The sequence below is a fragment of the Carassius auratus genome, chromosome 7 (genome assembly GCF_003368295.1).
Source record: "Carassius auratus strain Wakin chromosome 7, ASM336829v1, whole genome shotgun sequence".
In the NCBI taxonomy this organism is placed as follows: Eukaryota; Metazoa; Chordata; class Actinopteri; order Cypriniformes; family Cyprinidae; genus Carassius; species Carassius auratus.
The window spans coordinates 13854294-13867487 of record NC_039249.1 but is presented as its reverse complement, the minus strand read 5'-3'; the positions used below and the strand labels follow the sequence as shown (position 1 = coordinate 13867487).

Genomic DNA, 13194 nt, shown 5'->3' with positions numbered 1-13194 from the left:
TATAGCTTGATACAGTATTTAGCTATAGCTTGATAAAGCTAGATACTCTCAAATCAGAAGGTTATAATGATGGCAATAGCCGAGTGGGAAGTTATTTAATCACAAACAAAATTTGCACAGCAAAAAGCAGCAATTATACCTTTTAATGTTGACAATCATGTTATTAGTTTGGCATGTGTTAGGAAAAAAAAAGTTTGCACACAATAGCCTAAGCCAGTGGTTCCCAACCTTTTTCAACTCGCGGCCCACATAACCAAACATATATGTTTGTGCAGCCCGCTGCAAAAAAATTAACTGAACCCGCTATTGTTGGGTAGTACTCAACTTAGTACTCAGAAGCTAGATTGTTAACCGTTTTTATTGAATGAACTAGGGCTGTGCGATATTCGCAAAATTATTTATCTTTCAGTGCCAAATTTCAGTTCCAAAAGCCAAGAGGACGTTTTTATTTTTTATTTTTTGCCAAACGGCTGTGTCTATGTGAGCTTGTAGCATACGTGCATGTAAGGACCTAAATTCATCGTGATTGGCTGTCCAGCACTACGTGACGGGGAGGATTTCTGAAGATACTCGCAGTCACACAACACAAGTGTAGTTTTTTTTTTCTCAAAATGCTTCCGTTTTACAATGCCAAAGAGGTCTAAAGTGTGGCTACACTTTATAAAAGTGGATGCCGAGTCAGCAAATGTGCAACATATGCGTTAAGAGTATTGCAACCAAAGCCGGCAATACCACCAATTAATAAAGCATTTGTTTGGTGTTTTGCCCTCCCTCCCTGTTTAGTTTGGTCTACTCCGTTGCGTATCTTGAAACATGCCCTCTTTCACGTCATCTAAAAAACAAAGAGAGACAGATTTATCCGGTACAGTGAATTTCTCTGAGCAGCAGGCCACTTTATACGTTCACTTAAAACATAACCGACTGTGTTTACGAGAATACTTGGAGAGACAATTATTTTGATATAATTGTGTGTGTATTAGGGATGGGCCTTTTCTGCAAATATCACATTCGAATATTTGAGCTCACAAAAAATGAATATTCGAATATTTGTTTATTTAAATTAAGTTTAATGAGACAGACGTTATTTTCAGCAACATTTATTGTTTCCGTCATTTTGAACAAGCTTACACACAATAAGCTTGAACATTATACATCGTGTTTTGTAGATGAAAACCTTTAACAATGCGTGCAAACAAACAAAAGTACAGATTAAAAGCAAAAAAAAAGAAACAAAAGTGAACAAAGAAAAAACGTAAAGGAGCAGCAATTAGGCTATTGTAGAACATGGCCTACACTTAACTTTGAAACTTTTAAGCTGTCAGCAAATCTTTTTTGCTTTTTTTTTTCTATTGTTTTACATGTTCTTGTTAAGAAATACGGGCATGTAAACATGATCGGGGGATAGTCGGCTCCTTAACAATAAGGCCGGCCGCGGAGAAAATGCGCTCTGACGGCACAGACGTTGTCGCGATTCACAAATAACGGTGTGTTAAGCGAATACGTTTTGTGAAGCACTTTGTGTTTTCGTTTCACCACTGAATGGGATCCTCATCTAGTGGAATACATGGCTCCAGCAAGAACTGTTCCCACTCGTCTCGGCTGGACTCTCTGTAATCATCGCTGAAGAACTGGCTCAGCCTTTTCCGATGAGTGGGCATTGCATCCTCTTCATCATTGGTGGCAGCGGCTGCATCCGCACCACTCGCATCAAGGAAAATAATGTTCTGATAATGTTCAAAAAAGTTTTTTTTCTTACTTCTCTCATGTTTTCATCGCGAAATTGAGATATTTATGCCGAGGGTCTAGGGCAGACGCGAGAAAAGGAGTGTTCACTGCATTCTCCAAGTTAGCGTGTTTATTCGTTGCTTGAGAGATGCCGCAACACTGTTCTTGAATTTGGTCACTTTCTGTGTTTCTCCACGGCATAAGTACTGTAGAAGACCGCAGTTCTTGGGGCCGTTCACATATCACATCTTTAACTCGCTCAAGTTCGTTATTTCCAATGTAGGCGCGCGGTATGCATGCTCATAATGGAAGCGACGCGGTTGTGATGCGCACGCGGTGCGTCGCGCCCATTTTTACCAGGCGCGTCTGCACCGCATCGAGTTAAAAACATCTCAACTTTTCAGAATGCCTCAAGCGCACTGCAGATCATGTGACAAGAACTAAACATTCAGCTTCATCCTTTCCCGTAACAACATTGAAAGCTCAGCCAAGATGAAGGAACAGCTGATCTGTATATGGATTGCTATTTTGAAATAAATTTAGTAGCAGAGCTACTGAAAGCGATTTTTTTGTGCTGCAAATCCATTTATCCTTTGTTGAAATTTCTTTTCACTTTGGAAAGTAGGAGAAAGCGGCGCAACTAGCATTTTTCCACGCGTTTTTAGGCACTGATTTTTACACTGGTTTCGTTAAACATAATAAATGATTATTTTAAAAGATTGACTCAAAAGAATCATCACTTCACTAATTGGATAATGAACTTGTAGTACTGAGTCAAAGATTATCTATCATTGAACATCTCGAATGAATAAAGACTTCAAGTTCATCTGTAAAGCACATAAAGCTATCGTTTGAGTTTATAAACTTCTATTTCATGCATGATTCGTATGGATCTGCTTACTGAATGCAAAGTGTTAGTTCTAGAAGAATGTTTGTGTCTTGATGAGCATGTATCTCTCACTAGGAGTCGCTAAATGAACGGCTGCTGGTATTTTTATTTATTTCTATTTATTAATTTTTTTAACGGAGGATCAGTTGCCCTATTGGCTAAAATCCCCAAACCATTTACTTAAATATTAAATAAATTCATTACATCAAAACAGGGGCGTTTGTGTTATGATGTGGTGGGCTGCTGTGGGCTAGAAAGTCCAGGGCCAATTTTTAGGCACACCCCTATCCAAAAAGCACAACCAGTTGTATTAATAATGTTATCCTGAGTGTGAAGTGTTACCAGAATTTGTTTTAATTAAGGTGAAAAATAAAAGTTTTGTGTTTAATGTATTTGTGTTGATGTTGAAATGGATTTTAAAACATATGGTATCGAAAAAAGTATCGTTAGGAGCCGGCATTGAAACTGAGGTATCGAAATTGGCACCGGATCGAAAGATTTTGAACAATACCCAGCCCTACTTTTACCGCGTGCACTGTGAACGCTCTGATCCATTAACATGGGTTTGGGAAAAAGGCGCATCACAGACAGTGTGTGAACCTGGAGTTACGTAAGCATATGCCCAGTCTGTTCTTTTCTCGTGCTAGGGGTGTTGCAGTCTATTTGGATCGTATAGCATATACTGCGGGAGGTCAGGGCTGCGGAAAATCATGCTATAAAGCGATTTAGAAATCGCACATGCTCATTGTGATTTTATGACGATTTCTATTAATGGCACAGCCCTAGAATAAACTGGCAATGAACAGAAAATAACTCGGGCTGGCACCGCTCAGCAAAACAGGAAAACCAGATCCAGGCAGAGCTCGGCAGCAGGTAGACAGTCAGCGGAGCAAGCAGTCAGGAGGAAACATGTTGACAGCCATTTATGTTGACTTTGTTGACAGCCATTTATGCAAGTTTGAATTTGTTGTTCTGTAGCATATGCAGCAAAAATATAAATTGGTGGTTTATTCTTAATCAGCGAGCTCAAATAGTGAAAGCATAGTTATAGTTTAATATTTATTGTTTATTTAATTGTATATATGAAATTATGTTATTATGCTATGACATTTTTACATATATTAACAATATTATTATTTCTTAATTGGCGGCCCACCTGCAATACCACAGCGACCCACAGGTTGAAAACCACTGGCCTAAGCCACTTTGAAACTCTCCTGTTATTCTATTTATTTTAGTTTTAGTTTTAATATAGTCCACGTTATGAACAATATTTCAAACATACTGAAATACTTTAGCCACAGAGCAAAGGTGGAGCGGTGTTTCTGGTATCAGTTAGAGTGGAGTGGAGCGGGAATGGGAAATTGTGAACCCGGATTGGAGAGATTATTAAAAGCTCTGAGCGCGGAGGTGAAACTGTTGCCAGTCCCACTTTGCTCACATACTCTGGTTTCATCTATTTGATGTCGCCATGTCTCAGAGCTTTTATGAAGAGAGCACATCTGCTCACCTCTGGGATAGTGCATCAAGAACCGGGGGTGCCCAGGTACTCGGTACCACCGGTACTTCAAAAAACTTGGTACCGTAACATTTAAAAAAAATTTACACCGACTTGGTACCGAAGTACCAGGTCTTTTGACAACACTAGATAGACTAGGTAATCTCATGTCAAACAGCTGCTCCACCAACACTGGTGCCCCTCAGGGGTGTGTTTTCTCCCTACTGCTCTTTTCCATTTACACCAACAACTGCACCTCTAAAAACCTCTCTCTAAAGCTCCTGAAGTTTGCAGACGAGACTACAGTTAACTGTCTCATTCAGGATGGTGATGAGTCTTCTTACAGACAAGAGGTTGAGCAGCTGGCTGTCTGGTGAAGTCTTAACAACCTGGAGCTGAACACGGTCAAAACAGTGGAGATGAAAGTGGACTTAAGGAGAAACCCGCCAGCACTCCCCCCACTCACCATCATAGACAGAACTGTGGGGGCAGTGAAGACATTCAGGTTCCTGGGCACCACCATCTCTCAGGAACTGAAGTGGGACATTCACGTTGACTCCATTGTTAAAAAGGCCCACAAAGGTTTTACTTCTTTCACCAGCTGAGGAAGGTTAACCTGCCACAGGAGCTGCTGAAACAGTTCTACTCAGCCATCATTGAGTCTGTCCTGTGTACTTCGATAACTATCTGGTTTGGTTCAGCTACAAAATCAGACATCAGAAGACTACAGGGAACGGACTGCTGAAAATGCTTTACTAATTCGTTCCCTCAATTTACTAAAACGTGCACACTATTACTATTCCGTTCCCTCGACCTTAAATTGAAACCTTTCCCATTTAAGTTATCTATCATATCTAGCTTTTCAATCTCCTCAATGAGAGCCAACACCTGTTGATAAAATCTATGATCATTTAACAAGTCATTATTTAACTTCCAAATATTAAGAGAAATGTGATATTTCTTAAAGACTGCTAAGGAATGAGCAAACATACAGTGATCTGTCAGTGGGGCAGCTGTAATTTTACATTCCAAGACTAGTTTACGTACTTCACAAGAAAAAAAACAATACTTGTACATTGTTCATTTACTGAGGGGTTAAACCATGTATGCTGAATACTATTTGAGTTGGATACCCTCCAGTAATCAATAACTTTTACAGTTTTACAAAAATTCTATATAGTATCATTATACACATAATGTGGACCTCTTTGAGGTCTCCTGTCTAGCCATGAATCAGAGACTATATTAAAGTCACCTATTAAAGTACACATTATCAAATGTTCTTATATTTTATATGTATGTATTTATATTTTTTTCCATTCATTAAGCAAATAACCAAGTTTCTCAAACATTTCTCTATTAGCCACTTTGTTATTAGAACCATAAATTAGTGATATGTAATATGTGTCATGAATTTCTACTATTATTAATCCGTGACCTGTGTCACCTTTATGAACAATTACAAAGCCTTCAAATCTGTTAAATAATACCGTCATTCCAGCTGAATGTGAAGATCCATGTGCAAACAAGGGCCAAATCACCCCATTGAATTTTTCAAAACCTTTCATTATTCAAAGTAGAATGAGTCTCTTGTAAGAAAACAGTTAGCTTTTTGTTCCTTGCAAAAAAAAAAAAAAAAACGCTTTGTAGTACATAAAGGTACATTCAGTAATTCTTTAGCTAGCAATAACATCGCTGTTCTTCTGTAATTTAATGGTTAAATGCTGAACTGCCATATATCAGCATGGTTCACCTTCATTCCCTTGCTTCAGTCCTTTTCTGTTTCTTCAGTCACACAGGTTCTGATTCTCTCAGTGTTTTTGCTGTTAAATAATCATTGTGTTCTATTGTCTAATTTTCACTCTTCGCATCACCAAACAACCTTACTGTAGCTCAGGCAGTGATTTTGAGGATTTTCTCTGACCTTTAGTGAAACATTGTGGGACACGTCATTTCAGCATGGCACAATACATTAAGAATGGTGACCTATAATTAAAACGCTTTTATAGAAAGCTGTCATAAATATAGTATTTTCACAGAAACATTATTTATTTCTTAATGTGAAAAATATGCAATATGCGCCGTTATGCAAGGAGTGGAACCATTGTATAAAAACAATGTTAAACTTTGCTTTTATTTGTCTATTTATTTTTGTTTTATTATTTTTATGTATATTATGCCTTTTGCATCACTAGGCATGATTACTCCAGCTGAGCAAGAGATATCGAGAGGAAAATGGGCTGTGAGTGTATTGCTTGTGTTAGATTTACATGACATGAAAAACTGAACCTCTGTGCTTAGAGACATTTAAATTACTGGTGTGATGATGGTTGGCTGGCTCTGCTGAGTTTGTGTCAGTGTGTAGCAGTGAATGTTATTTTAGGGAAGATTTCTCTGGATGAGAGAGCACTTGGATTAGTTAGATCGTTTGTGTGTAAGTGTGCAAAAGTGAAAAAATTACTGAACGACATGGTAGTTGACTTACAGAGAGAGTTATTCTTCCTTTGTCACTTGATCAGCTTTTCTAATGTTTCTAATGTTTACCAGCTCTCTCAGAAACCTCAGGAATTCAAAATAGCTGTGTTATCACAAATCTGTAGAACTTAAAAAAAAAAGAAAAAAAAAATGGTATCAGTCAAATTCATCTTTAACTTTGTTTGTTTTGTTTGATCATTTTTTGCCAAATAATCACACTGAAATTCAAGTGGTCCTACAACAGGTCCTTACCCACTTTCTTTTTTGTTGCATCAGACAGCAGCCAATGAGCTTGCTGCTCAACATTCAAATACTTGTCCTCCACCATCCCCAGCTCCACCTGTATAGATCTTCTACAGGGTAATTTCATGTAAGCTATATGTGAAGCAGCAGTATTTCTAAAATGCTCACAGCAACATGTCTGTGGATGTATTGGTATTAGTGTAGCACATCTATCCTGGCAAGACAAAAATGGACTTTTACCTTTATTTATGGACATCTCTAAATGGACTTGAAGCTTGGTGTTTTACCTTTATCAAAAAGATGCAGATCTGTGATTTGCAGTCTGCTGTTATAGCATCCTTATTGTTACTGATTGTAATTAACAGCAAAGTCCCTAAAGACTTGCATGACTTGTCGCAGGCTAAATCTGGTAGCACAACAACAAATGTTTCTAACCAGTAACAATCCTCACATAATCTGTATTTAGTTTTCAAACACGCACTCTGTCATAGCAACCATTTTAGAATAAGGTCTGTAACTATAATGGTTTCTGACACATTGTTTATCTTGTCTTTGAACCTTTGGAAAAAAACAGCTTGGGTCTCTCCCTTTGATGACAATGGAAATGAACTGAGTAGGAATGATATGAGCATTCCCAGAAAAAGTTTGTTTTGAAGGAACATTGATGTTATTTAAGCTGGACATGGATCAGAGTTGGGGAAGAAGACTGTAACATTACTCTTTGAGCTTTGATTGTAGCCCCCCTCACATATGGGTGGAATTATGAGGATAAGAATCTTGCTTTGCTATTGAAAATGAAACTGACTTTATCTAAATAATTAGGATTGGTTGAAATACTTTGCATATTTAAACTTGTTCAGAGATTTTTCAGAGCCCACAAACCTTATATGAAACTTTCACTTGGCACAAAGTAATTTACAGTTCTGTTGGGTTTTGTTCACGTTAAGCATTGAATGTAAACTATGGAAAAATATGTTTTATGTAAGGTTGTTTCAGTGTAGTTATTTTTCTTCTCTGGATTTTTTTTCTCTCTGCAGCTTCAGACAACAGCCAGAGGTTTCAGGAGACATGTTTTGCATTTGCATTGACGCCACAGCAGGTCCAACAAGTCAGCAGCTCAATGTAAGTCTGTTTATTCATACATAACATTTCCTTCAGAAATGATGTAATGATGTTAACAAAGCAAAATCCCAAAATAAGAAGAGGAGTGTCTATAAGGCACTGAATGTGTGATGCCATGTTGGAATTTCTCTCTTTATAGAGATATATCTGGGACCAAATGTGACTTTACAGTGCAAGTACAGTTACGGTAAATTATTTATGTGTTGATACACTGAAACATTTTGCATAAATATGATACTGTATAAAACTTCAGAGCACTAGACTGCTGTTTTCTGCTTAATCCAGGTTTTGTCTATCAGAGACGAGCTGCCCTCAGGAGGACCACTTCCCCCCTAATCTTTGTGTTAAAGTCAATGGGAAACCGTGTAATCTTCCAGTAAGTTAAACTGCTCCAGTCTATTTGTCCATCTGTCCATCATTCTAAACTGAGACACATGGTCAAGACACTGTTGGCATCTACTCAAAATGACATTTGTTTAAAAAACATTATTTAAATGCACAAGTTCATCACTTGTTGTTTTCCTATTGTTTTTCACCAGGGATATCTGCCTCCTACCAAAAATGGCGTGGAACCAAAGAGGCCCAGCAGACCCATCAACATTACCTCATTGATCAGACTGTCCACAACTGTCCCCAACACCATCATAGTGTCCTGGACCTCAGAAATTGGACGTGTAAGTTACTAATAATCCCTCCCTCACCTGATTTGTGAATATAAACACATTTCTTTGATAATGTGTTTTTCAACTTTTATGGGAAAAGATGGAAAGTAATTTGTGGTCTAATAAAGCAAATCAAGCAAGCCTATTAGAGGAACTCCTGTTGAAATCAACATTTATTTTTAGCTCCCCATACGTGTCTTGCAGCCATTTGCAGTCACATGATGGTCAATTATAGCATCGGCTTAATGCAGTTTGTGTGAAAAGGTCAGCATGTATGTAGTATTTTAGTATTTTCTCGGAGTGGCATTTTGAGGCACAGCTAATAAATATAATATCAAAATAAAAATCACTCTTGCAGATGGCCTTATTTCAGTCATTTTTCAGAAAAACAAAAATGCTTTTTGTAGAGTATTGATGGATATGACGTCAAACAGAAATGTATTAACTTGCATATTACTAATTTAAGTGCTTTATGTCTATTCTCTGTGTTGTGGTCTGTGGTAATCGTTAATATTTCCCTGCAGGTTTATACATTATCTGAAATAGTTTGTGATTTTTGTGAATGCTCATTTACCTTTGATATGTTCTGGAAATGCATTTGTGATGGATGAATACTCTTGTCCATTAGCTGTTAATGCATATTAAGAAAAAGAAAACCTCTCTGTTTTACTTTGAGATTACTCTAGGCAGACAGGAGTTCATTACTTCATCCACAGATCCCTATATCTTATTAGCTAACATATTCATCTTCTTGCACATAATACATCACTGCACCTACATATAATATTCAGCTTCATGAATGATGTCATTCCTTATCATATAACTTGCCTCGGCAGGCAATGAGCAATCCTGGCACTCTCTGTGGTAGATTCCTTAAATTTTTCACTCTTGCTCAGGAGTCATGAAAATTATATGAGCTGTACCTTCTCACTGAATCTTAAGGGCCCTTTATTATAGAACCTGTTCATATGGCACTGATAAAACGATGATGTAAGATCTGACCTGAAAATATAAATAAATGATGCCCTAAAGAAGCTTCATCTCTGCAGTAGGTTTTTGCACTCTGTTATATCCTGGCATTAGTATTGCATTGTCTCACTGTGATGTTATGGTTATTAAGTTATTCCATAAACTATTAAATATTTCGTATGGTAACCGGCATTAAAATATATATAGACTGCATACTGTTTTAATAAGATGTTAGTATGTAACAAAATGTTGCTCGAATTGAAGTGTGGGATGCCAGTGTGTCTCTAGTAACGAATCAGTTGTTGGATTGTTTTCTCAGAGTTACTCTATGGCGGTGTACCTGGTCAAACAGCTTTCATCTACAATGCTATTGCAGAGGCTACGGGCTAAAGGCATCAGAAATCCAGATCACTCCAGAGCACTCAGTAAGCATGCACATTTCCAAGAGAAACAAAGCTGTCCTGTTTGTTGTCCTAAAACCTGGAGAAAATGATCATTTTTGAGCTATGGGTTTCCACAGGAATTTCCATCCAGTTTTTAGTATAACAGATTTACACTTTTGATATATACTACTGTTATTTTGTTCAGCAAGGATGCATTAAATTAAAGTCAGGTAAAGACTTTGTTGCCAAAGACTTGTATTTCAAATAAATGCTGTTTTTTAATGTCTATTCATCAATTCTGAAAAACAAAAGGTAAATATTATTTCGAAATACATTTAACCAGTTATTTTAAATTGTAATAATTGCCTCAGATGTGGATTTTGAAACCTCTGTGCTTGAACAAGTCGTTGAAAGAGGACTTCAGTGACAGAACAGCTCTGTTAAGTTTTTATTTCGTTTTTCGTTTTTTTTTTATTTTCTTGATAACTGATCTAAAGATAGTCTAAAGAAATAGTTTCTGAGTCCTCTGGTTCCTTCCTTGCTGCGAAGATAAACTATAATTAGTTGGTGTATTATTTTATACAATTTAAAACCTTAAAAATTGTGCTCCATAGAATTCAATAGTCATTTTCTTAATCCTATCAATTATCAAGACTAAGTAATGCTTGATTGTGTATATTTACCAGAATCTTTTATTCTGTATAGCATGGTGTGAGCTCATCTAGGATTGATCTCATCACTGAAAGAAATGGAAACATCCCAGTTCTGCTTTACACAGATTGCTCTTTGTTCTTGTCTGCCCTTCAAACTTTCCATGATACTTTAATTTTATGTAGCAACCTATAAACTGTGTGAAGAGGCTTCTTAATTCTGAAAGAACGCCCTGATGCCCCTGCTGTAAACAAGCTACAGCACAGCAGCCTGAGGCAGCTCAAGCTAATTCTGAAGCACTAATATTTATTCACATGATTTGAGAAATACAAACAAGTGTTTTAGAAATATTTTAAAGTGTAATGGCTGTGAATATCATATTTGTCCAATGATAACCCATTTAATAAATACACACTACTGTTCAAAAGTTGAGGATTGTAAGATTCTTTTAAATTATTATTATTAGCAGCACCAAGACTGCTCTTTTTATTTTTATCAATATTGAAATCACTAATTTTGTGAAATAATATTTCAATTTAAAATAATAATAATAATAATTTTCTTTTACAATTTTCTATTTTAATGTATATTAAAAGTAATTAATTCCTATGACGGCAAAGCTGAATTTACAGCAGTCACTACTCAAATCTTCAGTGTCACCTGATCCTTCAGAAATCTTAGTCTTATTTGCTGATTTGGTACTCAAGAAACATTACTTTTTATTTTTTAATGATAAAAACAATTGTGTTTGTGCACCTGAATATTTCAATATACATTTCAGGATTTTATGTTGACGTTTCAGAACAGAAAGCTTTTTTTTTTACATTATAAATGTGTGGTTACTGTGACATTATATCAATTATATGTATCCATACTGTATAAAAATAGTAAAGAATGGTTGTGTAGGTGTGCATATGATGAATGGAAGTGCTCAGTCCTTAATTATTGCCAGGTTAAATGTGACCGTATAGTTCTTTAATTCCTCCAGTGGTATTAACAACTCAAAGTCATTTTTTAAAAGCAAAGCAGTAAAGATTTTCAGCTGCTAATGTGTGCTTTTGCTCATGTCCTGCAGTAAAGGAAAAGTTAACGGCAGACCCTGACAGTGAAATAGCAACCACCAGCCTAAGAGTTTCATTATTATGTCCGGTAAGCATCTTATTTGTCCGATCACTCGGTTAAACATGCACACACACACACACACACACACACACACACACACACACACACACACACACACACACACACAATAATTCATATTTTTGGAGCAATTTTTGGGCTTCATGTTAGTTTAAGCCCAAGGGCCAGCTGCAACAACCCTCTTAAGCTAAGAAAAATCTTAATTACAAATCAGAACTAATTACCTAAGGCTTTTTTTTTTTACATGACAGGTCTGTTGCAACCAGCTATAGGATCTTACAAAGTCTTTATGAGAACCAGAGCTTTATAACATATTATTATTTAAGATTCTAGTGTTTCAAAGTATGATCACACAAAGCAAAGACTGACGTTTTTTTTTTTTTTTTTTACTCAAATTAAATCAGATTCAGAGTGTTTTATATATTATGACTCATAAATCTGTCTAAAACAATTAGGCTGTTTAATGTCAGTTGTATGTTGCCATGATTATATAAGTTTTGTTCATGTTTCTCTTTTCATTCTTTGGTCTTTGTCCAAGTCCACAACTGTTTATGTACTGCATGTATGTGTGTGTGAGTTTGCCTGGATTTTTTCCATGTGGGATGTCTGGATGGTTTAATTCCTTCATGACTGTCTGTGCTTTTGTTTGTGTTGCACAGCTGGGAAAGATGCGGCTAATGATTCCGTGTCGGGCGTTGACGTGCTCACACCTGCAGTGTTTTGATGCTACACTCTACATCCAGATGAATGAAAAGAAGCCCACATGGGTGTGTCCTGTATGTGACAAAAAAGCACCCTATGAACATCTCATCATTGATGGGTATGCAGAACAATAACAGAACAGAACAGCACAAGAAATTAAGTTGTTTTTACAATCCTTACCCTATGTGATTTATATACCATACATATATAATATATGATATTTGGCATAAATTATTATTTTTTTTTTTTTTTTACTCATACAATGTATTGTTGGCTATTGCTACAAATATACCCATGCTACTTATGACTGGTTTTGTGCTCCAGGGTCACATATATAGTTGTGGTCAAAATATTTATGTAACAATATAAACTTTTCTAATATAATTTAGATTTTGCATGAAGTTTTCCAGCTGTTTTCCATTGAGTGGATGATCCCTAAATTTACATTCTCTCTTCTCTAATCTCTCCGTTGTGTCTTCTTGCTCTCCTTTTCCCTACCCATTTCTCTGTCCATCCTTAGGTTGTTCATGGAGATTCTGAACAGCTGTTTAGATTGTGATGAAATCCAGTTCAAAGAAGATGGCAACTGGGCCCCCATGAGGTCGAAAAAGGAAGTGCAGGAGGTGTCGGCTTCATATAATGGCATTGATGGTCAGTTCTGATCATGTCCTATTGTTGTCGAGGAAGTGTTGCAGGATGCGTTTTGGGTGGTCTAAGGCATCTTAAAAGCCCTAA

The 13194-nt window shown here is 36.7% G+C and overlaps 1 protein-coding gene across 3 annotated transcripts in view; it reads left to right on the top strand.

Annotated features, from left to right (window-relative positions):
* Window positions 1-13194, top strand: part of pias1a (protein inhibitor of activated STAT, 1a) — a 39343-nt gene that overhangs the window by 22443 nt on the left and 3706 nt on the right. For all 3 annotated transcript variants that reach the window (XM_026267488.1, XM_026267487.1, XM_026267489.1), the window contains exons 3-10: window positions 7868-7952; window positions 8092-8139; window positions 8238-8328; window positions 8492-8626; window positions 9903-10008; window positions 11693-11766; window positions 12417-12577; window positions 12980-13110. In XM_026267488.1, coding sequence (XP_026123273.1) covers window positions 7868-7952; window positions 8092-8139; window positions 8238-8328; window positions 8492-8626; window positions 9903-10008; window positions 11693-11766; window positions 12417-12577; window positions 12980-13110 — 831 coding nt within the window. The remainder of the gene's footprint in view (window positions 1-7867; window positions 7953-8091; window positions 8140-8237; window positions 8329-8491; window positions 8627-9902; window positions 10009-11692; window positions 11767-12416; window positions 12578-12979; window positions 13111-13194) is intronic.